At 40.6% G+C, this 27,574-nt stretch overlaps 1 protein-coding gene across 1 annotated transcript in view; it reads right to left on the reverse strand.

Moving 5' to 3' along the window:
• Positions 1 to 5,667: 5,667 nt before the first annotated feature.
• Positions 5,668 to 27,574, reverse strand: part of F10 (coagulation factor X) — a 29,625-nt gene continuing 7,718 nt past the window's right edge. Inside the window, exons 2-8 of the mRNA XM_007942410.1 lie at positions 26,550 to 26,710; positions 21,674 to 21,698; positions 20,596 to 20,709; positions 17,291 to 17,422; positions 10,957 to 11,198; positions 7,969 to 8,086; positions 5,668 to 6,242 (exon numbers count right to left, since the gene is read on the reverse strand). Coding sequence (XP_007940601.1) covers positions 5,668 to 6,242; positions 7,969 to 8,086; positions 10,957 to 11,198; positions 17,291 to 17,422; positions 20,596 to 20,709; positions 21,674 to 21,698; positions 26,550 to 26,710 — 1,367 coding nt within the window. The remainder of the gene's footprint in view (positions 6,243 to 7,968; positions 8,087 to 10,956; positions 11,199 to 17,290; positions 17,423 to 20,595; positions 20,710 to 21,673; positions 21,699 to 26,549; positions 26,711 to 27,574) is intronic.

The following is a 27,574-nucleotide window of genomic DNA, read 5'->3' on the forward strand; positions in this document are numbered from 1 at the left end:
TTTTTAATTGTGATTTGGGTGAAAGTTTACAGAGCAAATTTACTTTCCATATACCAACTCGTATACACTTGTCTCATGACGTTGACTACAATTTACCACAGTGCAACAGTTCCCCTCCCACTTCCTCTCCATAGTTACCTCTTCCCTCTGTCCTTCCTTCCATGTGCTCCTGTCCCTTGAACTGTCTCCCTGTGCACACATAGCCCTTCTATTCTCCCATGATTGTTTTGTGAGTTTGAGTTTGAAAGTGAATGGAAGAAATGATGATGCCAAAGAGCTGAACAGAAGATTTCAAAGGGTGGCTTGAGAAGACAAAGTAAAATATTATAATGAAGTATGCAAAGACCTGGAGTTAGAAAACCAAAAGGTTTGGCATTTCTCAAGCTGAAAGAACTGAAGAAAAAAGTCCATGCCTCGAGTTAACAATACTGAAGGATTCTATGGGCAAAATATTGAGCAACATAGGAAGTATCATATGAAGATGGAAGGAGTACACAGACCCACTGTACCAAAAGGAATCAGTCAATGTTCAACCATTTCAGGAGATAGCATGTGATCAAGAGCTCAAGATACTGAAGGGAGAAACCCAAGCTGCACTGAAGGTATTGACAAAATACAGGGTTCCAGGAATTGACAGGGAGCTCTGGTAGCATAGTGGCTAAGGCACTTGACTGCTAACCAGAAGGTTGGTGGTTCAAACCCAGTCCTTGGAAGGAAGATGGGGAAATCTACTTCCACAGTGATACTGCCTTGGAAACCCAAGGAGGGGTCACTACGAGTTGGGTCCGACTTGATGGCACATAACAACAACAACAACAACAACAACAAGAAGGAATTGACAAAATACCAATGGAGATGCTTCAATAAATGGATGCAATACTGGAAGCACTGACTCTTCTAGCCAAGAAATTTGGAAGACAGCTACCTGGCCAACTGACTGAAATAGATACATATTTGTGCCCATTCCAAAGAAAGGTGATACAACAGAATGTGGAAATTATCAAAAGGTATCATTAATATCATATGCAAGTAAAATTTTTCTGAAGATAATTCAAAAATGGTTGCAGCAGTACATCAACGAGGAAATGCCAGAAAATCAAGTCAGATTCAGAAAAGAATGTGGAATGAGGGATATTGCTGCTGATTTGATGTTAGATGGATCTTGGCTAAAAATAGAGAATACCAGAAAGATGTTTACCTGTGTTTTATTAAGTATGCAAAGGCATTCAACTATGTGAATCGTAACAAATTAAGGGCAACATTGTCAGGAATGGGAATTCCAGAACACTTAATTGTGCTCACGAGAATCTGTGCATAGATCAAGAGGCAATTGGAACAGAACAAGGGGATATTGCATGGTTTCAGATCAGTACATCAAGGTATCCTTTCACCATAGTTATCAATCTATATGCTGAGAAAAACATAACCCGAGAAGCTGGACTATATGAAGAAGAACATCAGGATTGGAGGAAGACTCATTAACAACCTGAGGTATGCAGATGACACAACCTTGCTTTTGGAAAGTGAATAGGACTTGAAGGACTTACTGGTGAAGATCAAAGACTATAGTCTTTGGTATAGATTACATTTCAATATAAGGAAAACAAAAATCCTCACAACTGGACCGATAAGCAACATATGAGCAACTCCTGAGATTATTTGCCTAAACAAAGATAGTTCCTCTTTAAGAGAAATTCTGGTGGTAATGAGATAACTGAATAGTCCCTTCATCATGTAAACCTTAATTCATTTTTTGAATTAATATATATAGGAAGTGGGTTTAATTAGCTCCATTTTTAGTCAAGAAACTGATTCTCAGAGAGGGAGGTAAATTACTCAAGGTCACACAATAATGAACAGAGCTGGGATTTTAACCCCATCTTTCTTAGTCCAAGGAGTTCTGGTGGCATAGTGCCTAAGGCATTTGACTGCTAACCAGAAGGCTGGCAGTTCAAACCCACCAGTCACTCCTCAGCAGGAAGGTTGGGCAATCCACTTCCATAGTGATACTGCCTCAGAAACCCAAGGAGGTGTCACTATGAGTTGGATCCAACTCGATGGCTGTGTGTTTGGTTTGGTTTATCTTAGTCCAAGACTAGTGCTCTTTTCACTGCCATCTTGTTTCCCTTATTTTCTTCAGAACCCTATTGAATTGAATTTTATTTTCTAGGTAGGGATGAAAATAGACTATTGTTAGCCACCCATCCAGAAAAAGAAGATTCCCCTTCCCTTCTTTCTGCTCTGTCTCAGTTTATTTTTGATCTCTAAAAGATGGATGAGGAACTCTGGTTGTGCAGTGGTTAAGCACTCACCTGCTACTCAAAAGGTCAGCTATTTGCACCTATCAGTGTTTCATGGGTGAAAGGTGTGGTAGTCTACTTCTATAAAGATCACAGCCTTGGATACTCTATGGGTGCATTCTACTCTGTCCTACAGAGTTGCTATGAGTTAGAATTAACTCAATGGCAACAGGTTAAAAGGTGGATGAGCATTTGGCCATCTAGTAGTAGTGACCAAAATGAAAGATACCAAATAATGACAATCAGATTTATTTTTTTATTTGTAAATGTTTTTACAGAGTTTAACTCTGGAACTCCAAACAATCTTTGTTCTCTAGAAACAAGATCTAGATCCAAGTTTAGAAGTTTGCTCTGTGCCTGGATGTTTGCCATAAAGACCATTTTGCATCCCAGAAAACCCTCATGCTGACAAAATATGGCAGTCTCCTAGGTCGGAAAACTTTTCTCTAGGAAGCATCTCTGGAATGAACACTACAGTCTGCTGATTCTGTGAAGGCATCGAAGCCAACAAGCAGAGAAAACGTTACCACATTTTAAAACTCTGTCCAACTTTCTCTAAAAGTGAGCATGGAGATGGGGGACTCTGAGAATAATGATTGGTTCATATCCTTTCTGGGAAATGGATTTTTTTTTTTTTTTTTGGCATTGATTTGTTTTAACCTTGCAGTATCTTCTTGTTTACAGAAGGCTTTGTCCAACTAGCTACTGTTTTGGGATTTTTTTTTTTTTTTTTTTTTTTGTACTAGAACTTTTAAACTTTGCTTAAGCCAAGTTGTGCAAAATGCAAACTGTAGAGGAAAACATTGGTAGATCCTGTTTAAGGTAACTGCTCCTATTTTCTAAAGGTACATTTGATATTCATGACCATTTTACCTTTAGAGTCTATAGATACTTTTTTGAATCCATGACAAAGGAATGGCATTTTTGAAGTAATGTATTTGAGTGTAATTGTACAGGAAAGACTCCTCATAGTGATTCCATGCATTGCAGAGTAAAACTGCTCCATTCTGTTTTTAAGGCTGTGACCTTGCAGAAGCCAATCAACAAGCCTTTTTTCTGAGGTGCCCCTGGATAAGTTTGAACCACTAACTTTTTGGTTAGTAGTGAAATGCTTAACTATTTATGATATCTGACTTGAGTCAGAATCTACTCAACTGCAACTTTTTTTTTCTTTTCTTTTTAGTAGAGGAAAGAAGAGTCCATGGGAGGTGCAAGTGGCTAATACTCAGCTGCTAATGGAAAGACTGGAAGTTCAAGTCCACTTGGTAGCACCTTGGAAGAAAAGCTTGGCAGTCTGTTTCTGGAACAACAGCCATTGAAAACCTTGTGGAGCACCATTCTACTCTGACACAGACGGTGTCTTCATGAGTTGGAATTGGCTGGACAGCAGCTGGTTTGTTTTTTCCTTTTATAGTAGAAAGAAGAGAATGACCCTCATGGGAATCTCTCTCTGACACACACTGTTGATATTGTTAGGTGCCATCAAGTCAACTGCAACTGATAGTGACCCCATGTGACAGAGTAGAACTGCCCCTAGATTCCTAGGCTGTCATCTTTATGGGAGCATATCACCAGGTCTTTCTCTATGGAGTCACTGAGTGGGTTCAAGCTGAAAACCTTTTGGTTAACAGCAGAGCACTTAACAATTGTGCCACCAGGTTTCCTTGGCACACCCCACTGAACCAAACCCACTCCCATCGAGTTGATTCCTACTCACAGCAATCCTATAGGACAGAAGAGAACTGCCCCATAGGGTTTCCAAGGCTGTAAATCTTTACAGAAGCAGACTGACTGCCTCATCTTTCTCCCGTGGAGCCACTGGAGGGTTTAAACTGCCAACCTTCTGGTTAGCAGTCAAATGCTTTAACCACTGCTCCACCAGGGTTCCTTTCCTTGGCAGACACTACCCTTCATTTTCTACCTTCAATTCTGGCTGACACCAGAATCACCTGAGAAGTTTGAAAAACTACTGATGCCTGGCCACTCCTCCAGAGATTCCAATTTACATGTTGTGGGCTGTGGCCAGATGACTGTGATATGCAGCCAGAGCTGAGAACCACTGTGCCTGAGGGCCACAGTTGCTAACCAATGAGCATTTAACTTGGATGTGTAGGAAAAAAACTCAAGTATCTTGAGTGTGCACAATAGTCTGCCCTGTGGAGCTTTTAAGAAAAACAAATCAGCCTGAATTTCAGGGCATGGGGCCTGAGCATTGGTAGTTTTAAAAAAGTGTCTTGTTGTTGTTGTTGCTATGTGCCATTGAGTCAGACCTGACTCATAGCGACCGCTCCTTGGGTTTCCGCGGCAGTTATCACTACGGAAGTAGATTGCCTCATCTTCTTTCCAAGGAGTGGCTTGTGGGTTAGGCAATACTAATGTGAAGCCAGGATGCACAACCACTTGTTTAAGTCAATTAAAAAATATCATGCTGGTGAGAAGTTTTCTGGACCTTTTCTTAACAGGAAACCTGCATTTTATAATAGTCACCTGAAAGAGGCATTTCTACTATCGTCTAGTTCATAGGAGAGATGAATGAGGAAAATCCAGGCCAGATGGGAGAGTGACAGGGAGACTATGGGAAACCCTTGACCCCAACAAATGCTGCACAAGGGCTGCAGACGTCTCCCAATCATGGCTGGTCCTGATTCCACCCTTGCCTTATATCTGTGCTTATTACAACCTTGGTCATTATTTTCTCAAGTGTTACAAGTATGGCTAGCTAAGGTTGCGCAGTTTGGATCAATTAAAAAAAAAAAAAAAAGTAAATGATCTGTGAACAAAGAAAGGCCCTAATCAAATGCCTGTGATAGTTTTCAGCAGTGAAGTCATCTGGGAGAGCCTAGGCTCTTGTCCTATTAAAATAAACAATTTCCAGAAGCAATTTAACAAGCAATCTAGGGGAAGGCAGAATTAGGGTTACAAATTAAAATTTCCTCCCTTTTCCACTTTAGTAGAGCAAGATAAAAATTAGAATAAATAATTGATCAGGTGACACAAACGGTTGAGTGCTCCACAACTAACTGAAAGATTAGTGGTTTGAATTCAACCAAAGTTGCCTCAGAAGAATGTCCAGGAGACCTGCTTCTGAAGGATCAGAGCCACTGAAAACCCTAATCAGGGTTGTAGCAACACATGGGGTTGCTGTAAGTTGAAGTTGACTTGACAGCAACTTTTTTTTTTTTTTTTAAATAATTACAGATAGGAAAACCTATTCAAGGTTTTCCACCTGTTCAAAGGGGTGAGTATTAAAAACAAAGTAAAGGAAAATGCCAGCCAGCTTCCATTGGGTCTTTTGAGTGGTATTACTTTATTGAGAATGATCTGCCCTGACTGCAATGAACAGAATCCACATACAAGGCCACTGAGATCAAGGGGATGTAGTCTGTGGCTCAACTGCAATCTTGGCTTTCATTGACTTATTGATCCACTTGAGGAAGGAGGTGACTTTGGTATAGACTCCATATTTTCCTTTCCTGGCACATCCTTCTCCCCAGCTGACAATCCCAGTGACAAAATAGGTGTCTTTGAATCGAGTGACGTGGGGACCCCCACTGTCTCCCTGACAGGCGTCTTCAGGTTTTGAGTCATAGCCAGCACAGAACATGTTTGGGGTGATTGAAAAACTACTTGAGAGCTTGCATGTGTTTCGGTCCACATAGGGTACTTCCAGCATTTTGAGGGTGGTAGATGGGCGGCCCTTCTCGTGGGTACGTCCAAACCCACTAACAATCCCTGTTTTCTGAGTCATTAGCGTTGACTCGGCCCAGTCCTTCTCCGGTAGGCAGGCAGGGGCCACATTCATCCGGAATGTGATGGGTGTCTTCAATTTTATGACGGCGATGTCAAAGTCATACGTTTCTCTAACAAATCTGTTGTGTTTTACTATCATTTCCACTTCATGGGACATTTCATTGCCCTCTTCCTTTTCAGTGTTCCGATCACCTGCGATAGAATCAAGAGCATAATGATATTTAGTTCAGTTTGTGCCGTGGGATTTGCTGACACCCTGGGTAGTGTAGACGAATAAAATGCCCAGCTGCCAACCAAGAGACTGATGGTTGGAGTCCACCCAGAGGTGCCTCAGGAGAAAGTCCTGACAATCTACTTCCCAAAACTCAGCCACTAAAAATCCTAGGGAGCCGAGTTCTAGTCCCATGGGGTCAATATGAGTCAGAAGCAACTTGACAGGAACTTTTTTTCCTTTTAATTTAAACTTTGGTTACTTTTTTAAAAAGTTATTTAATTTTACTAATCTGATTAAAAACTGGTACATAGTCACTGTAGAAAATTTGGAAAATAGGGAAAACATAAAGAAGCAAATAAAAATGACCTTTAAAACTACTATCCAAGAGCATACCTTATTAACAATTTTGTATAGATATTTAACACTTCAGATACTTTCTATTCATTCATTCCTTCAACAAAAACTTTCCAAAAATGTATTGTGTCCAAGGCACTGTACTACGTGTCAGGGAGCTAAAACCTATGTGGTCCTTGCCCTCAGAGGTCTTATATTCTATACCTCCACCAGCCATGTGGCAAATGAGCACTTAAAATGTGGCTAGTCTAAGCTGATATATGCTGACTATGAAATTTCAAAACTTAGTATGCAAAGAAGAATGCAAAGCATCTCATTCATACTTCAAAACTTTGATTACATATTGAAATGATAATATTTTGTGTACATTGGGTTCCCAAAAAGAAAAAACCAAACTCACTACCATCGAGTTGATTCTGACTCAGAGTGGCCCCCACAGGATTTCCAAGGCTGTAAATCTTTATGGAGGCAGACTGCCTCATCTTTCTTCTGTGGAGCAGCTGATGGGTTTGAACTGCTGACCTTTTGGTTAGCAGTCCAATGCCTTATCACAGCACCACCAGAGCTCTTTATATTGGGTTAAATAAGATAAATTCATTTCACCTTATTTTTTGGTAGTATTTTAATATGTCTATCAGAAAATTTAAAATTACATATGTGGCTCACGTTTGTGCCTTCCATTATATTTTTTATTGAATGGCATTGCTTTGGAGTCTGGTAGAGAACGACAGACATAATGAAATAATCCCATAAATAAATATAAGAGATGGAGAAACTTGGGGCTCAGACACTGCTTAAGAGAGGGATTTAGCCTAGTCAGGGAGGTCTGGAAGGTTTCTCCAAGGAAAGGACACCTGAGACAAAGTTGGAGGAGGATCACGTTGCATACAGAGACATGAGGACCTGCAAGAGAAGGACTGTACAGGGGGAAGGGAGTGGGCTAGCTCAAGGAAGCTGCCTTCTCCTCCTGTTCATCTTCTTTCTCTTCTTCTTCTCCATGAACCTCCCACCCCCACCCCAGATTTTAGTATTTCAGTGTTGCCAAAACATTTTGCTACTTCTGTTATTGTTGTTAGATGCCATTGAGCTAATTTTTACTCATAGCGACCCTATGTGACAGAGTAGAACTGCCCCACATGGTTTTCTAGGCTATAATCTTCATGGACATAGACAGCCAGGGCTTTCTCCTGGGGAACCACTGGGTGGGGTCTCACTGACAACCTTTCAGTTAGCAGTTGAGCACTTAATCATTGCATTACTAGGCTCCTTATTTGTAAGTTCTAGCAGTCTCTAAAAATAAAAGACCACCCATTTCCATGGTACCCGAAAAGAGTGTTGAGGAGCACTTACCTACTCTCACCTTGAATCTTTTGGCTTGATGGAGACAGTGAGCTGCGGTGAGGATATAGTACTCGTTCAGAATGGTGCCTCCACAAAACCCTTCATTTTCCTCATTTACGAGTAAAGCCTACAACAGGAAAGTTGGTAATCCGAGGCTTGTATGTGCAAAGCCAAGTGAAAGCTTGGGAACAGTTTAGCTTGCCAAAGCAGACCAGGTTATGTTTGACTTTCTGAGAAGAGAAACCTAAAAGAGAGCTTTTATATCTAAAATGCTTTTCATGTATACTCCCTACTCTCAAAAAAACTCTCTTTGCCGTCAGGTCAGATCCTACTCATAGTGACCCCTCCTTGCGTTTCCGAGGCAGTATCACTACAGAAGTAGATTGCCCCATCTTCCTTCTGAGGAGTGGCTTGTGGGTTTGAACCATCAGCCTGCTGGTTAGCAGTCAAATGCCTTTGGCACTACGCTACCAGAACTCCCATACTCCCTTATAGTCTCCACAATTCAAGACTTCCTTTCATTTCTCCTGCCTCACAATGGTCTCCTCACTTCCTACCTTGGTTGGAGCATCCTCTGTACCTATCAGCTGGTCTGCCATCAGTGAGATTTTTCCTTGCCCTCTACCCTGCCCTCTGTTGTCCTTTCCCCTACTTGAGAATTTGTAGTGCTTCCTCTGGCCTCTGGAATAAAATCCCAACTCTTCATATTGGAATGTTGTTGTTGTTGCTATGTGCCATTGAGTCAGACCTGACTCATAGTGACTCCTCCTTGGGTTTCTGAGGCAGTATCACTACAGAAGTAGATTGCCCCATCTTCCTTCCGAGGAGTGGCGGGTGGCTTTGAACCACCAGCCTTCTGGTTAGCAGTCAAGTGCCTTAGGCACTACGCTACCAGAGCTCCCTCATATTGGAACACAAGGCCCAAACCAAATCATTCCACTTTGTCCACCTAACTAATTCTTCCCTCGTTGCTCACCAACATAGTCCCAGCAGAGCAGATCATTTCCTGATCTTACAACCACCTTGCCCATTCCTGTATATCCCATTCACTGCTCCCACCTGCAGTCTCTTGCTAATCCAACCGCTACACTTTCTTCAAGAACCAGTCATAATTTACTGCCATGGAACTTTCTCCAACTCCAACCCCTCAATTACTCCTTGAATCTCTACAGCATAGGTTTAGCTGGCTCCATCATACTGCCTTGCCTTTGCTTTATGGACCAACTAATTGACTGACTTATTTCTTCAACAAATATTTATTGAGGTACTACTAAGTGCCAAGTCCTAGGGCACTTGAGTAAGGTTTTCTCATGTTTTACCTATGTCTCTCTCCACCTGGACTAGACACTTAGTTGGACTGTGATTTCTTTTATTTCTTCTGAGTCTGTCACTATATCTTTGAACTGCTATGCACATTTTTCAAATGTTTTGGAAAAAATTTTTTTCCACTATGGTAATCACCTTTATTTGTATATGCCTATGATTTATAATCCAGACTTGGCAGATGCCGGTCTTTGGCAAAAACATTTGCTTAAGCTGGTGTGACTTCGTGGTCTCTGGAATGATTTAACTATTCAGACCTATCTTCCATGGTGCATGAATGTCACCAATAAAGGTTAATTTTTTTTGGAATCCTTGAAAGTGATTTTCTACCTGAAAAAGCTTAACTGAAAAAACTTGAGAGTGAGGAACATTCCACAAGAGAAAGAATATTGATGGGGCAGATGAGAGGCACCAAAGAGAATTTTCTTATTTTCCATTTATTGCCTTCAAGGAGCTAGACACGCAAATCAGAAGACAAAGCATTTTTTGATTCCCCTTTCTCTAGAGAATGTGGCATCTTCTAAGTAATATTTATCATCTGGGGATATGTGTAGGTCAATGAAACAATAGGATCAAGTTCCAAAAGAATTCTTAAAGACCTTCATGACTAAAATGAAGTAATATATATTTTTTCTTAACATAAACTCTGAACTCAAAACCCAATTTGGATGGTTAGTGAGGGGAAAGCCAATCTTTCTAAGAACTGGATATTAACTCTTCCTAAAGATAGAAGTAAGGCAAATTGCCAAATGCTTGAACCAGGAAAACAAGAATACTAAGTCACAATAACTCAATGAGAATATTGTCTGATGAAAATCCCACCTCATGCCTTTGTTTATGCATTCCTTCTTCCCAGAATGCTCCTTCACAGTCACACGGAAGAACATACAGAGACCCATACCTACACCTGATGGAAACATCTCCCTATACGTTGCTGATCATTATTTGCAGTTTGAACTATTTTGTGATATATGCTTTTTAATCAGATCTCCTTATACTGTAGGCAGAGGTTTTAAGACATCTGAGGTTAGGAGCTATGTTTTTTTTTTTTCTTTTTATACCTTCACAGAACATCCTATAATCCTGGGCACACAGAAGGTGTTCAATGAAAATGTTTGATTGGAAAGGAGTGGTACTGTGGGGAGGGGAAAATTGCTAAGACTCCTGCCATTTCTTCTCTCCCTTACCCTGTCTCATCACTCTTCAACACCCAGAGCTTAAAGGCCCCAGAGGCCATACCAGTGAGGAAAGAAGGGAAACCCAGGTGTGCTTGAGACTGGCTCAGGCCACCTCCTTCCTAGTGAACATGTGTGCCTTAGATTGTTGATTCCCAAAGGGTTAGAACCTGGTGTCTCTCCTTTGTACCAAGCCTGACTCTGTCCTGTTGTTGTTAGTTGTTGTCAAGTCAATTCCAACCCATGACGACCTCATGTGTGCAGAGTAGAACTGCTCTGTAGGATTTTTAAGGCTGTGACCTTTTGGAAGCAGATCTCTAGGCCTGTCTTCTGAGGCACCTCTGGGTGGATTAGAACCCCCAACCATCTGGCCAGTAATTGAGTGCTTAATTGTTATGCCAAATACGTGTGTTTGTTCATTTTGGTGGGGACTAATAGTGATTCAATTAAGGCCTGACTTGGAGATGCTAAATCACAGAAAAGACTGGACCATATTTACCTGCCAAGGACACTCTCCTTCTTTGCAATCCCTTCCACCCACTATCCGCACAAGGTCACTGGCATCCTCTTCAGGATATGTCTGATTTAAGTTCAGCAGGTCAGAAGGATTTTCAGTAGGAGTAAAGTCACCATCATCATACTGCTTCAGTATGGAGTTTGCTGGGGGACTTCCACTGTTGTCAGCCTGTGCCAGTGACCTTTTACTTCGTCCCTGGGTAGATTTTCCACAGGGAAAAGGCCCTAAAAGAAAAAGAACAGCCCCCAAACTTTAAGTAATGTGAAAACCTCCCTAAAGCACACAAATCATTCACTCTGTAGCAGAACAAGCATAGCTCTGGAGTCAGAAAGCTCTTGGAGGAAAGTCCGGCACTGCCTTATTAATGTTGTTGTTATTGCTGTCGAGTCGGACCCAACTCATATCGACCTCTCCTTGGGTTTCTTTCCTGTCACTATGGAAGTAGATTGTCTAACCTTCTTTCTGAGGAGTGGCTGTTGGATTTGAACCGCCAGCCTTCTGGTTAGCAGTAAAGTGCCTTAGGCACTACGCTACCAGAGCCTTATTGATAGGAGTGCAGATTTGGGCAGCCTAGTTCATAGTTCCTTTTATTTATTTATTTTTAACTTGTTATTATGATTTGAGTGAAAGTTACAGAGCAAATTGGTTTTCCATTCAATGATTTATCACAGTTTGTTTCATGACATTAATTGCAATACCCACAATGTAACAGCACTCTTGCTACTTCTTCACTGTGTTTCCTGTTTGCATTTGTCATTCTTTCCTATCCCTTCCTGCCTTCTGAGCTGTATCCCTGGGCAAAAGTTGTTCTTTTGATCTCGTATGGCCGATTGTTCTAAGGAGCGCATACCTCTCTAGTGTTACTGTTCACCTTACCGGCCTATCTATTGCTTGACTGAAAAGTAAGCCATGCAGGTGAGTTCAGTTCCAGGCTTGAAGGGTGACTAAGGGCCACAGTCTCAGGGATTCCACCAGTCTCTATCCGACCAGTAAGCCTGGTCCTTTTTTTTAATGATTTTCAGTATTGTTCCACATTTTTCTCCCATCTATCCAGGATCTCCTATTGTGATCCCTTTCAGAGCAGTCAGAAGTACCAGCTCAGCACCGTATAGTTCTTCTGGTCTCAGGATCATGGAGGCTGAGGTTTGCATGGTTCATTAGTCCTATAGACTAATGTTTCCATGTGTCTTTGATTTTCTTCACTCTTCTTTGCTCTGGATAAGGAGAGATCAATAGTTATACCTTAGATGGCCACTCACAAGCTTTTAAGACTACAGTTGCTACTCACCAAAGTAGAATGTAGAACACTGTCTTTTTCTAAACCAAGTTATGCCGATGGAGTTAGCTGTCCCTTGAGACTGTGGTCATAATAATTCATAGTTCTGAATCTCAGTTTTCTCATCTAAAAAATGGGGGTGATATACCCTAGGGAGATGCACCCTTTAGAGCAATCAGCCATGAGACACCACAGGGGCAGCATTTACACAGAGGGAAAGCTGGACACACAGGAGTGCATAGTTAATAGGAAGGGTAGTCACAGGGATAGGAGAGGAGGAGAGTTTGTTATGGTGGGGGATGGTAATCAGGGTGTGAAATCTAATGTGCATGAATTATTGAATGTAAAACAAACTTGCTTTGTAAGTTTGCATCCAAAGCACAATAAAATTTAAAAATAAGTAAATAAAATGAATAAAAAATGGGGGTGATAAAGAGTGAGGACAAGAGTGTTCTAGGTAGCTGGGAAGAGGCATACAGGATTGTTCTGGGATGAGGATAATGTATATCTTGATGGGGGTTGGGTTGCATAAGTGAATGCAACTCCTAAAACTGCAAATATACATATCAGATCTGTGCATTTTCTTGTATGCTAATTTTACCTCAAATGAAAACACTGTAAACAAATATTGAACACTAGTTTGGGAGCTCTGGTGGCACAGTGCCTAAGGCATTTGACTGCTAACCAGAAGGCTGGCAGTTCAAACCCACCAGCCACTCCTCGGAAGGAAGATTGGACAATCTACTTCTGTAGAGATATCACCTTGGAAACCCAAGGAGAGGTTGCTATGAGTTGGATCCTATTCGACAGCAGGGAGTTTGGTTCCTTTTTTTTTTATTATTTTGGTTAGTTCATAGTAGGTTTATTGAAGTGTTGAAGGTAAAGTGCACAAAACTTCTGCTAGTCATTTTGGAATGCACACATAAATTAGATGGAATGATGGGTGGATAGAGGAACAGCTAGAAGATCGATAAGGTGACAAAGCAAGTATACCAATCCAGCTGCCATCAAGTTGATTTCAACTTATGGTGACCTCACGTGTGTCAGAGTAGCACTGTGCTCCATGGGGTTTTCAATGGTTGTGACCTTCTGGAAGTAGATTAGCAGGCCTTTCTTCTGAGAGTCCTTTGAGTGGACTTGAACCTCCAATCTTTCTGTTAGTAGTCAAGTGTATTAATCATTTGCACCACCCAGGAACTTCAAAGTATAAGAAAGTGTTAATAATAGAATCCAAGTGGTGGGTAATATGTGTTCACTGTAAAATTCTTTTGAATTTACTATATGTTTGAAAAATTTCCTAATGAAGTCTTAAGGTCAGGGAAAGGATTCCAGACAGAAGCAAATACTACACAAACAACCTGAGCCAAAAGACAGAGCAGTATGATATGGCTAAAAATACACTGTTGTTTGCTGTCTCGTTGATTCCGACTCATGGTGACCTCATGGGTGCAGAGTAGAACTGCTCCACGGGATTTCCAAGGCTGACCTTTCAGAAGCAGATCACCAGGCCTGTCTTTCATAGGAGCCTTTGGATGGGCTTGAGCCCCAACCTTTCGGCTACTAGTTCAGCACTTAACCTTTTGTGCCACCAGGATGTCATCCTTAAAAGCATCAAGTGCAGGAGAGATACTCAGTAAAGCTTCTTCCCTATACTTTCACCACTTAGGGAGGAAGCAGGGCAGAGAACAGAGGGCAAAACAGGGCAGAGGAAGAAGAGTGGGAAGCAAAGAGAAGATGAGAGGAAGGAAGACAGTGGGCAGAGAAGTGAGATGAGGAAAGGAGAGGGGTGGGAAAGGCTGGAAATGAGGAGAAACCGTGGGAAACAGTTGACAAGAAAATAGATTAGAAGTGGCTGCTCTCTGTTGTCTTGTGCTTGTCTAATATCAGATAAGTACAACTCAGTTTTGTCTTTGTGTATATCCACAACCTGAAAATAATTCCTTTCCTTTCAGTAGAATTCTGGTTAGTTTGTTGGCCTGAGATAAGCACTCTTGACCCTACTACTAACCCACTGTCATCGAGTTGATTCTGTCCCATAGTGACTCCTATCGGGTTTCTGAGGTGGCAAATCTTTAAGGAAGTAGATTGTCCCGTCTTCATTTCATGGAGTGGCTGGGGGGTTTGAGCCTTCAACCTTCTGGTTAGCAGTCAAATGCCTTAGGCACTGTGCCACTAGAGCTCCTTACTCTTGACCTTAGGGTTTGTTAGTTCTGTGGACATCAGAGGAAGTTAATATTTGTAATCACTGCCCTTTGAAATGCTTAATTAACTCACTCATGATTTAGAACATAACTTTTTGCACTAGGAAGTTGTTCTGATTTTGTTTCCCAACATCAAACTTTATTTTAAATAGATTTGTGATTAGTTCTGGAATTTAAAATATTGCACATGTATATCAAGAAATGACTAATTAAAGTGTTTTTAAATCAATTTAAGCTTAAGGTTTTGTTATCAATACAAATGTAAATCACATTGTCTTTCATTTGTTGAGAGATTTAATGCTACATAATTGAAATTACACTTGAATGTTATATTTGGAGCCAGTTTAAAAAGAAATTTTGTGGGGATTATTTATCTTTTCAAGGATCCCATCATGGTGCAGTGGTCAAGTGCTCAGCTAATAACCAAAATGTCAGCTAATAACCATGAAGTTGGTTTGAACCCACTGGCTGTTCCAAGGGAGAAGGATGAGGCAGTCCGCTTCTGTGAAGACTACAGTCTGGGAAACTGTGGAGCATTTCTACTCTGCCCTATAGGGTTGCTATGAGTCGGAATTGACACAACAGTAATGGGCTTTGGTTCTATCTTTTCAAAGAAAACATTTTAAATGGTCTTGAAGAAAACATATGATGAGAGAAATAGTAACAGAATTGCTTAGAAGTAATAAAGTCTCTGAATAAAACAAAGCCCATCAAGGAGAAAATTATGTTATGAACTACAGAGAGACACTTCTTAAATTTTAATATGCTCACAAATCACCTGCAGCTCTTTTAAAATGTAGAGACTGATTCAGCAGGTCTGGGGTTGGGGCCTGGGATCTGCATTTCTAACAAGCTCTCAAGGAGCCCTGCTGGTGGAACAATTAACACTTGGCTGCTAACCAAGAGGTTGGCAATTGGAACCCACCCTGTGGCTCCATGGGAGAAAGACCTGGTGATCTGCTCCCATAAAGACAATAGCACAGGAAACTGTATGGGGCAGTTCTACTCTGTCACAGGGGGTCACTATGAATTGGAATCATCTGTCAGCACCTGACTACAACAGCAATAACATGCTCCCAGGTGATGCCAAAACAGTTAATTGGGGAGCACACTTTGAGTAGCAAGCTAGGATCACTTTTTTTTTTTTTTTTTTAAATTGTGATTTTGGTGAAAGTTTACAGAGGAAATTCATTTTCCACACAACAATTCATAAGCTAGGATCACTTTCAGGATCAAGAAGTAGATTAAATTAAGCAGAAGGATTGACCTCTCAAATTCTTTGGCCTGTGCTGGTCCCTGAGGGACCAACTAGGAGGATCTAGTTTGTTAGATAAGATCAGTTTAGTAACTTATCGTTATCTAGAGACAGGAAACACATCCACTTCTACAGACCTAGTGGCACAGTTGCTCAGTTCCCTGGTTCATTTTTCGTCCTCTGTGAGACTATAGGCCAGATTTATCAGAGTCTGGCTTTTATTAAAGCAAAGGAAAATAAATTTAATTCACAATGGGACAAAATAAATTGAAATCAGTTATGGATATTCTTCTGGTTCTTGGTCCACTCCTCTCTTCCCATTCTCCCTGCACTCCCCTCTGTGTTTACAGACCTCTAGCTTGTTCACTCCACTTGATCATCAAATGTGCATTTATTTATCTACCTGTGTGTCAGAGTTGAATTGTGCTCCACAGAGCTTGTAATGGCTTTGGCTGGTTTTTTGGAAGTAGGTCACTAGGTCTTTCTTCTGAGGAGCCTCTGGGTAGACTTGAACCACCAACCAGTAGGTCATGACTTCAAGACTTCCTATGTTCTCCACTGTTCCATAAGGGAACAGGACATTTCAGTTGCCCTTTGCATTGGGAAATGATCATCACAATCGTTTGTTTAGTTATGTAGAGTTTACTATGTACCAGGCACTATGTAAAAAAAGTGCTTTCCATAAAATATCTCCAAACTTACCCAAGGAATTAGGTAATATGATTCTCATTTTTCAGATGAGCAAAACTCACTGCCGTTGAGTCAGATCCGATTTATAGTGAGCCCTCCTTGGGTTTCCGAGGTGGCATTACTAGGGAGGTAGATTGCCCAACCTTCCTTCCAAGGAGTGGCTGGTGGGTTTGAACCACCAGCTTTCTGGTTAGCAGTCAAATGCCTTACGCACTATGTCACCAGAGCTCGGGTGGTATAAATAGTTAAGCACTTGACTACTAGCTGAAAGATTCATAGTTCTATCCTACACAGAGGTGACTCAGAAGACAGGCCTGGCAATCTGCTTCTAAAAGGTCACAGCCTTGAAAACCCTATGAAGCACTTCTATTCTGCATACGTGGTATTGCCATGAGTTGAACTCAACTGATTGGCAACTAACATTTTTCAGATGAGGAAACTTAAGTTAAATAACTCACTTACTTCACAAAGCTATTGAGCCTGTCTATTTCTAAACCTAGGAGTTCTGGTAGCATAGTGCCTAAGGCACTTGACTGCTAACCAGAAGGCTGGCGGTTCAAACCCAACAGCCACTCCTCGGAAGGAAGGTCAGGCAATCTACTTCTGTAGTGGTACTGCCTCGGAAACCCAAGGAGGGGTCACTGTGAGTCGGGTCTGACTCAATGGCAAACAACAACACAACAACATTTCTAAACCTTTCAGTCTTCATGTCTGAACACAACTACCTGAGCCAAACTTTCCAGGTGCTCTCATTCTTCTGGCCCTACATCACCTGCTAAGTCCCACCCGGAATGCTCTGTGTCATACTCATCCACTGAGCACCAGCATTTGCTTCCCTGACTCTGGAGACTCCAGGTAGCCCTGCTGTGGTGTGGCGGCAAATGCTCTTCTTACCTGTAGAGATGCAGGACTTGCCGTTGTCACCCAGGGTATACCCAAGGGCACAGGAACATACCACTGAGTTTTGCTCTTCGCTGCAGAACTGCTCACAGTCCCCATTGTCCAGGCTGCAGAGTTTCCGTATGGCTGCACAAGACAGAAGCATGTTGACCCTCAGGGCATGACTAGGAAATAGTCTGAGACTGGCTGGGGGCATGGAGCTGGCTGCCCTTCTTCAGAAGAGAAGAGAACACACATAAGGATCTTCCCTGCCAAATCCATATCCCAGACCCTCAGTCTCCTGGCACTTGATTTAAATTAGCCAGTAGTCCCTAACCAAACCAAAAAACCCCCAAACTCACTGTCGTTGAGTAAGATCCAACTCACAGCGACCATTCCTTGGGTTTCCAGGGTGGTATCACTATAGAAGTAGATTGCCCAATCTTCCTTCTGAGGAGTGGCTGGTGGATTTGAACTGTCAGCCTTCTGGTTTGCAGTCAAATGCTTTAGGGATTATGCCACCATGAAATAAAGTGTATTCCCCCCTCAGACCCTATTAAAGGCTGAGCCCAAGTCCGTTCATACTCTTTCTCTGGTTCTCCATTTCTTTGCCTCCTGAGAAAACTCTGTGTGCGACCCTCAACGTGCTCCCTTCCAGAATCTATGAGTAATAAACTATCATGTCTTCATTTTGGTTGTTGAATGTTAAAGTGTGACTTTGTATCCAAAGAAGGCCCCACTTAATACACATGCAGGTGGTTTCTCCAGCTGACCCCCTCTGGGTGGCTGTGTGTTTCTTAGTGCATTGGGCTCTCATTGACCTATTTATATTTGTCTAGTATCAACACACCTGCCTGAAAGAGGGGTAAATTCTTTGAAGGCAATGTGTTCAGAGGGTGGGACAAAGTGACCTCAGAGGTCCCTTCCAACCCTAAGGTCAGTTGACTCTTTTTGGAATAAAGGCACTCAGTAAATACATAGTTTAGTGTTCCTTTGGCCTGGCAGGAGGAGATTATAAACCAAAAAATGCTATTAAGTGGATTTCATCTCATGGCACCCATGTGTTTCAGAGTAGAACTGTGCTCCATAGGTTCTTTAATGGCTATAATCTTACAGAAGTAGATCTCTAGGCCTTTTTCCTGCAGTACTGCTGAGCAGATTTGAGCTGCTAACCTTTTGGTAAGCAGCCAAATGAGCTCTGGTGGCATAGTGCCTAAGGCATCTTGACTGCTAACCAGAAGGCTAGCAGTTCAAACCCACCAGCCACTTCTCAGAAGGAAGATGGGGCAATCTACTTCTGTAGAGATACCACCTTGGAAACCCGAGGAGGGGTCGCTATGAGTTGGGTCTGACTTGATGGCAGTGAATTTGGTTTTTTGAGTGAGAGACCTATTACTAATGTCTTAATTTTCAGCCTTGTTTGTGGTTTGGTTCAAGACTATGGGTTGAGGCTGTGCTCATTCACTCATGTCATGAAACCCCTGCTTTGAGTATAAAGCCTAGCAAATCTTATTTGATCACAGACCTTAGTCTAATATTTAAGGATGTTTACTGCAGAAAATTATTTTTCAGAGACATTGTTTTCCTCAGTCTAATCCCATCAGCTACTGTTCCAGGTGCTCTGTGGAATTCAGTGGAATTCAGATAAGACCAAAGATATGCAGCACCAAGAGTGGCCTTGTTTACTCTCCACTGAGGGGGTGTAAAGTTGGATGATCCCAAAATTTATGCTTTGTTCTCATGTACCCTTCAGTTAGGTAGAGTTTTCTTTGAAGTGCAAGCCTTTTCCTTTATTTACTCCGACAAAAACATTTGTCCAACAAAAACAATGACTGAGCACCTACCACGTGCCAGATATGTAAACAAGCCCAGATCCTTCCTTTCCTGTGCTTAAGATGCTTCAGGGACACATCGAGAAATACAAGAGCAGAAGAGAGAGCACCATAGACCAGAAGGAAGGAATAATGCATTGAAGCATTGGAACATATGTCATGGAGACTGAGAACTGGGCTCTAGCTCCAACAGGAGGGAAGAACAGGCAGTGAGTTTATGTGAAGCATGCATCATGGAGTCAGGCTGACCCAAGTTTAGATCCTGATCCTTTCTTTTGCTGGCTGTGTGAATTGGAGCCACTAATTTAAAGTCTATGGGCCTTAATTCTCTCATTTATAAGATGGTGGAGATAAAATCACCTCATATAGTCAGAAGAAGATGACCTATATGTAGCTCCTAGCATAGTTCCTTGATATGGAGCTGTGCTCATTCAGCAAATGCTAGGTTTTCAGGGATCTGAATGGACTTCAAGACTGGGTTGAAAGCATCCTCTGGCAGTTTAGCAGCACAAAAAAGAAGGAAGCCAGACTCAGGAAACTTTTTTGCAACATATATTGAATATTAAACGTCAAATTCACATTAATGATGCAAGTCTATGGCAATTTATTTTACATTCCTCCATTTGGGTGTTAGGAGCTCTGGTAGCATAGTGGCTAAAGCACTTGACTGCTAACCAGAAGGCTGGTGGTTCAAACCCACCAGCCACTCCTCGGAAGGAAGGTTGGGCAATCCTACTTCCGTAGTGATACTGCCTCGGAAACCCAAGGAGGGGTCGCTATGAGTCGGGGCCGACTCGACGGCACATAACAACAACAACAACAACATTTGGGTGTTACCAAAACTAAATCAAACTCACTGCCATCAAGTCGAGTCTATTTGACTCATAGCAACCCCTCCTTGGGTTTCTGAGGTAGTATCACTACGGAAGTAGATTGCCTCAGCTTCCTTCTGAGGAGTGCCTGGTGGGTTTGAACCACCAGCCTTCTGGTTAGCAGTCAAATGCCTTAGTTAAATGTACCAAATTTTTATAAATGGATAATCCTGACTATTCAACACTGATGTTTGTATCAACAAAGGTAATTAAAAGAAGGTGATTTAGAGTCATTAACCATGATCATGAGAAATATGACTAACAGAACAATGAGGAATACATTTTACTCAAGGGAAAATAAAGCCAATTCTTGTTTATCTATTCGTGGGTCATAAGCTTCAAGAATTTTCTGCAGTGTCTTTCAGAGGAATTCAAGAGAATAGGTCTCTCTCATTTTACTTCAAAACAAATGATTTGGAACACATACTTTTGGCTTTTATTTTTTACTATTGCCATAATGGTACCACCTAATAGAGCACTAACGGGACTCTACACATTAGGAAAAACGTAGCATCAGATTGTTCCATTAGGCATTTTAGTTTTTTTTCCCCCTCTTTTCTACCTTTTATTCTTTTGGTAATTTTGATCTTAAGATGCAGTAAGAAACAGAACTTACGTAATTCACAGTTTTTGCCTTCGAATCCTTCCACGCAAGTGCAGGTGTATTCCCCAAGGCCATCTCTGCAGTTGCCCTGATTCTGACAAGGATTGCTTTCACACTGGTCACCATCTGCAAAGAAAGTATTAGGAAACCAGAGTTTGCAGACAATTTCCATCCTGCTGGAAATGAGTTAGCTATGTTGATCTTGGCACACTTTTGCAGATAACTTTCATGAACTTGAAATTGCTCCCTGTTTCCCCATACACAATTTCTCCTATCTGGATTTCATTTTATCACCACTTTTTGTGGCTCTGTGTACGTGAAGCCCTTCATTTGGGTATTTGGCAATGTTCTGCTTATCTAAGTGGATCATGGATTGAGTTTTCCAATTTTTGCTGAGATGGTTTAAAGTGTAGTTTCAACCAAAGTGAGGAATTCTAAACTAGTGATCGTGGGGACCAGGTGCCAGGACCAAACTTGATATTTGTTTTTGGGCTGGGCTTTGGCAAGAGAGGATGTTAGGCATTTTTGTTCCAAATAATTTGAGAGTAAAATGGAAAAAAAAACAACAAACAAAGACATGGGACATCACATTTCTTGGTGGAATTATACAATCTCATCTAGAGATAGGTCAGATTATCCTTCTGAGAGATTCAAATAACGCTCCAAAATGAAAACTGTTGTCAAAATTAATCACTGTGTCAGATGCTGTAAGTATTTAATCAAAGTGTTTACCTTATTAAGTGATTCAATGCTTCAGACTCTAGTTTTTGCTTCTATATAATACATTTTGATTTTTAAATATGATCACGGAATTTGATATCCTCAAATAAGAGTGAACTGACTTAAATCTATATTTATTTAAGTAAACAACAAAGCTAGAATTAAATGAACACTTTACAATAACCGTTATGGGAACACCCAAAAGGAGAAAGTTTTAAATGAGTTAAGATTTTAATAGAAGCAGAAAGGAAATTCAGAACTTATTTTCAAAATTCACCTTGAATTAAATTAATTAAATTATTAAATTCTCCCAATTTAATACCCTAATGAACCCTTCTCACTTAAGATTAAAATAGAAAACATATCTTACCTTTGTATTTATTCCAGAATTCAGTCTAAAAGGGAAAATAGATTTAAACATATATCAGGGAAAACAGACATTTTACACCAATAAAAACTATAACCTAGTAACTCAGCCTGAATAGATGTTTTCCCAAACCAAATTTACTTTTTAGAATGAATTGTTCCAGAATTATTAAACCTAAAAAGGAAAACTATTCAGATATGCTTCTACACAGATGTGGCTTCAGTCATCTTGTTGCTGTTGTTGTTATATGCTGTTGAGTAGGACCTGACTCATAGCGACCCCTCCTTGGGTTTCCTAGGCAGTATCACTAAGGAAGTAGATTGCCCAACCTTCCTTCTGAGAAGGGACTGATGGGTTTGAACCTCCAGCCTTCTGGTTAGCAGTCAAGTGCCTTAGGCATTATGCTACCAGAGCTCCCTCAGTTATCTTAGTTGCACTATTTTTGTTGAATATTGAAACTTTATTTTCAAGTTTAATCACCAAGAAATGAATTGTATCAAAAATGGTTTGCTGTCTTTGTTACCCTCAAGTTGATCAGTGAATGGGTTTTAGTTAAGGTGCCTGCATCAAAGGTTCAATGAAGGAGCAGATGCTTGATGAATAATCATTAGGTAAGTGGAAAAAATTTTAACTGACAATTAGTTTAAAACAGGGCATTAGGGGCCCATATCATGCTAATAATGCTCATAGTCCAAAAATATGTTTTTTCCCTTTTTAAATGTTATTTTAAAAATTATCACACAGTAAAATTAACATTTTATAGTTCAACTAATAGATTCATGTAACAATTACTACAATCAGGATACAGAGCAGTTCCATCAGCCTCCAAAATTTCCTCATGCTATCTCCCCCAGCCCTGGCAACCTTGGTAATTTCTACTCCTAATTTCAGGTAGCACTGATCTGTTCCCTATCACTATAGTGATGCGTTCTTGAGAGTGTCATATAAATAGAATCATACATTATGTAACCTTTAGAGACTGACTTCTTTCATTCAGCATAATGCCTTTGAAATTCATCCAAGTTATTGATGTATAAATACTTTGTTCCTTCTTATTTGATAAACAAAATTCCATAGTTTCTTCTTCCACTCACCCAACAGAAGACATTTGTGTTATTTCCAGCTTTTGATGCTTACGAACAGAGTTATAGTAGACATTTAAGCCAAAAACCAAACCTGCTGCTGTCAAGTTGATGCCAACTCATGGCAGCCCCATGTGCTTCAGAGTAGAACTGTGCTCCACAGGATTTTCTTGGCCATAGTCTTACAGAAGCAGGTCACCAGGCTTTCCTTTTATGGTGCTATTGGGTGGATTTGACTGTCAACCTTTCAGTTAGTAGGCAAGAGCAAGCTGTTTGTGCCACCCATTTACATACAGGTTTTTATGTGAGTGAAATTTTATTTCTTTAGGGTAAATACCCAGGAATTGGGTTGCTGAGTCGTATGGTAAATTAGACACATCAGGAGGGACCTGTCCCTGGAACAGAACATCATGCTTAGTAAAGTAGAAAGTCAGCAAAAAAGAAGAAGACCCTCAATGAGATGGATTGACACAATGGCTGCAACAATGAGCTCAAACATAGCAATGATTGTGAGGATGGTGCAGGAAGCGGCAATGTTTTGTTCTGTAGTTCCAACTCTTGTTCCACTAAGAGTTGGAAGTGACTTGATGGAATCTAACAACAACAATGATTAACTTAATAAGATACTGTCAAAGCAAAAACAAAAAATCCTCACAATTGGACCAATAAGCAAGATCACAATAAATGGAGAAAAGATTGAAGTTGTCACAGATTTCATATTACTTGGATCCACAATCAACACCCATGGAAGCATCAGTCTAGACATTAGACAATGCATTGCACTGGGTATATGTGCTGCAAAAGACCTCTTTAGTGTTAAGAAGCAAAGATGTCACTTTGAAGATTAAGGATTGCCTAACCCAAGCCATGGTATTTTCAATAGCCTCATATGCATGTGAAAGCTGGACAATGAATAGGGAAGACTGAAAAAGAGTTGATGCCTTTGAATTGCGGTATTGGCTAAGAATACTGGAATACTATGGACTGCCAGAAGATTCATGAACAAATGTGTCCTGAAAGTAGTGCAGCTGGAATGCTCCTTGGAAGTGAGAATGGCCAGACTTTGTCTCACCTACTTTGGTCATGTTGTCAGAAGGGACCATTCCCTGGAGAAAGATCTCATGCTTGTTAAAGTAGAGGGTCATGAAAAAGGGGAAAACCTTCGATGAGACTGATTGACACAGTGGCTGCAATGATGGGTTCAAGTACAGCAAGGATTGTGAGGCTGGTGCAGGACCAGGCAGTATTTTGTTCTATTCTATGAGTCGGAGCCAACTCGACAGCACCTAACAACAACAACAGCCATCTTTGTGACTTCCACCGGATAACTAGGTGGGACTGTGCAAATGTGTGGTGCTTTTGGCCCACCAAGGGGATTGAATAGCTTATTAATAATGTAAATAAGGTACATGGCACCCTGTGTGAAGGAAATAAGGTGTATGAAACCCTAAGATGGGAATTGGTCAGTTTTGCCATCTCTCTAGGCTTAAATGAGCCATCCCAGAGGCAGAAAGGGGGATCTCACTACCATCAGGAAAGAAGAGCCAGGAGTAGAGTGTGTCCTTGGACCAGAGCTCCCTGAGCTGAGATGGCAAGAGGCAGTGGCAGAGAAACTATGGTAGAGAAACCATGGCAGCAGGACCCAGCATAAGAAAGAGCGGTGGGCTTCCCTGCCCACGAAGTGAGAAAGCTGAGAGCTTTTGGGCAGGACGCTTGAGGAGAGTGCCTCTCTGGCCACCTATTTGCAGAGCTAACAACCTTTGTTATACTTGTCTGAGCAGGGCAGAGGCCAAGAGGCTACAGGGCCAAGAGTCCTGCAGCAAGGCTGAGAGGAGCTTTCCTTATCAAAGAATTGTATCCTGAGTTGTTTCTGATCTTGAATTGTAACCTGTTATTTCCCTAATAAGTCCCACAAACATGAGTATTGTCTGTGGATTCTGTGTGGCCATTGAGACAAAGTATTGAATGCATCAGACAAGGGAGTGCTATGGGAGGGATAATTTGTGTCAAAACTGGTAAAAATGTAGGAGGGTGGTGGCATGTCTGTCCTTGCCTCATAGGAATCAGCCTTGGGCTGTCGATGTTGTTCTGGATCCCACTTCCCCCTTGCAAAGTTGGAGGTGATTAGATGCTGCCCCTATGCCCTTTTTGCATCTTGGGTGTGCTTTGGTAGTTTGTGGTTTTTGAGGTATTGGTCTATTTCATCCATATAGAAAGAACTGTTCATAGTATTCACTTATTATCTTTTTAATGTCTTCAGGATCTGTAGTAATATTCCCTTGTTAATTTCTGATATTGTTCATTTGGATGTGCTCTCTCTCTCTCTTTTAATTTTACCAGACGTGTTTCCATTTTATTCATTTTCTCTTTTCAATGTCATCAATTTCTGCTCTTTTTATTTTCTTCCTTTGGGTTTATTTTGCTCTTCTTTTTCTAGTTTCTAAAGATGGAAGCTTAGATCATTGACTTGAGACTTTTAGCTGTATCTCACAGATTTTATATGTGTATATTCATTTTTGTTCTGTTCAAAATATTTTCTAATTTCTCTTGAGACTTCTTTGACCCATAGAGATTTTAGAAGTATGTTTACTTTTCAAGCACTTGGAGATTTTCCTGTTATTGATTTTCAGTTTAATTCATATACTATACTTCATATGATTTCAATCTTTTAAATTTGTTAAGGTGTGCCTTATGATTCAGAATATGGGTTATCTTGGTGAATGTTCAGTGGATATTTGGGAAGAAAGTTTATTCTGCTACTGTCATGTTGAGTACCCTATAAATGTCAACTAGATTCAGGTTGGGTAATAGGGCTGGAGGGGAAAAACGGTAAATTGACTACCAATACCATGGTACTTTAAATTCTAGTCTTCCTCCTTAACACACCTGTTGTTGTTTGTTTTTTAGAATCCTTACATAGCTGTTTCAGGTTTTATAGTTGCATTTAGTAGGGGAGGCCTGGTGGAATATGCTTATTCTGTCCTATCTGAAACCAGAACTTATTCATAGTCTTTGATTCAGTAATCCTTCTCTGGAGAAGCTATTCTTAGGAGATAATCCAGAAGAAATATATGTGTGCATTTAGATAATAGCAATATTTATAAATAATTTAAATGGTCAAAATATGAGAATAGTAAATGGATTATAATAAAATATAATTCAACTTTATTAAATTGTAAGTGTGGTATCTATATAGAAGTAATGAAGAGTGTTTGGAAAATGATGTAAAGAAAAAGGCAGAGGATGAGCTTGCATATACATTAAATTAGTTCTATTTTATAAACTATGTATATGTATTAAAGGAACATTTAAAAGTGAAAATAATTAATGGAATTTTGAATAACTTTTTTAAAGTCATGTTTTAAAATTGATTTTAAAATACTTAGAAAAGTTCTTATAAACCTTCTAACTGATTTTTGGCATATAACTTCCTCTCATTTTTCCTATCCATAAAACAGTTTATGTATCTCACAGATTTGTGAGGACAGAGTGATGAATGTCTTTGCAATCAGTAAAAGAACTAATAATCAAGGTATCTCTTATTCCTTAAATCTCTTCTATCAATCTTCCAGCTAGGAAATCCCACACACTGTGCTGTGCTTTCTTCCTTACAGAGACCACAAAATAGCATGGGCACTTCAGTTGGGAGCCTGGTATGGAATATTGTCATTTTCAAATAGATGTATCCCTATTAATTAGATGGGGATAAGAAAGGGCCAGTGAGCATCCTCCATTCAGGGCATTTGCAATCAACCTAGCCTAGTGTGGAACTGGTATCCTGGTCTTATGACCCTTACCGTTTTGACGTTATCTTCAAAGACTTCTCGGGCCTCTTCATATGAGCAAGTCTCTTCCATACACTCTCTTTCAAGGTTTCCTTTCTTCACCTCTTCTAGAAATGAATTTGCCCTCCTGATCCTCCGCAGGACATTGTTGGCATGTTCCCGGTTAATGAATACTAGAAGACAGTGAACGACACAGTTGAAAGCAGCTTTATTTGGTCACCCTACTGTCCCCAACAACCTGCAGGTTTACATATACATCCATGTTGCAAAAGGGTGAAAACTCTCTTTCCTCACGCATTAAGGAAACTGGGAGGGAAGGGCTCATTACCCCTCATAACTCCTCCATGAGTTAAGTTATGAAATATCTGTCCTAAACCCTAAAGACTCTTCTCTGGATAAGTAAACACATAGTATCCAATCAACCCATCAGGCTCCCTGTGAATTCAAACCCAGCTTCAGGCTAGCTACCTAAACCTTATAATTGCCTCGCTCTCTTCTCAGAGCATTTCCAGGCCATTATCTAGTTGACCTACATGCTGTCCCGCTGGCTGGTCCACTCTGTGCTTTGGCTCAAGTTGTATTCCCTCCAGCACCTTCTCCAACTCTGAATCCTACCAATCTTTCAAGATCTGCATGCCACCTCAGTTCTCTGGGTTATGTGAGGGAGTTGTGATACTTTTTTGATCATACCCTACAGTAAGAAGTACATTTTATATCAAGTCACAGGAGACACACACACACAACCAAAGTTACAAGAAATAGCATCTACTGCCTGTGTTATTCTGATATTTTCTATTTGATTGTGTTTTGTTTCATTTGTAAAGAAATCCTGATCACAACCACTAAATTGATTTCATGATTCACATGAATCGTGACCTGCTGATTAAAATGTCCTGAGTTAGAGAATCTCCATGATCCTTTCTCTTTTTTTTGAAATTTACCAAAACACCCTATATACATTATTATTATTATTATTATTTTTAATTTATTGTGATTGGGGTTAAGATTTATAGAGCAAATTCACTTTCCATACAGCA

Source organism: Orycteropus afer, unplaced genomic scaffold (assembly GCF_000298275.1).
Source record: "Orycteropus afer afer isolate SDZICR_OR568_19922 unplaced genomic scaffold, OryAfe1.0 scaffold00089, whole genome shotgun sequence".
Lineage (NCBI taxonomy): Eukaryota > Metazoa > Chordata > Mammalia > Tubulidentata > Orycteropodidae > Orycteropus > Orycteropus afer.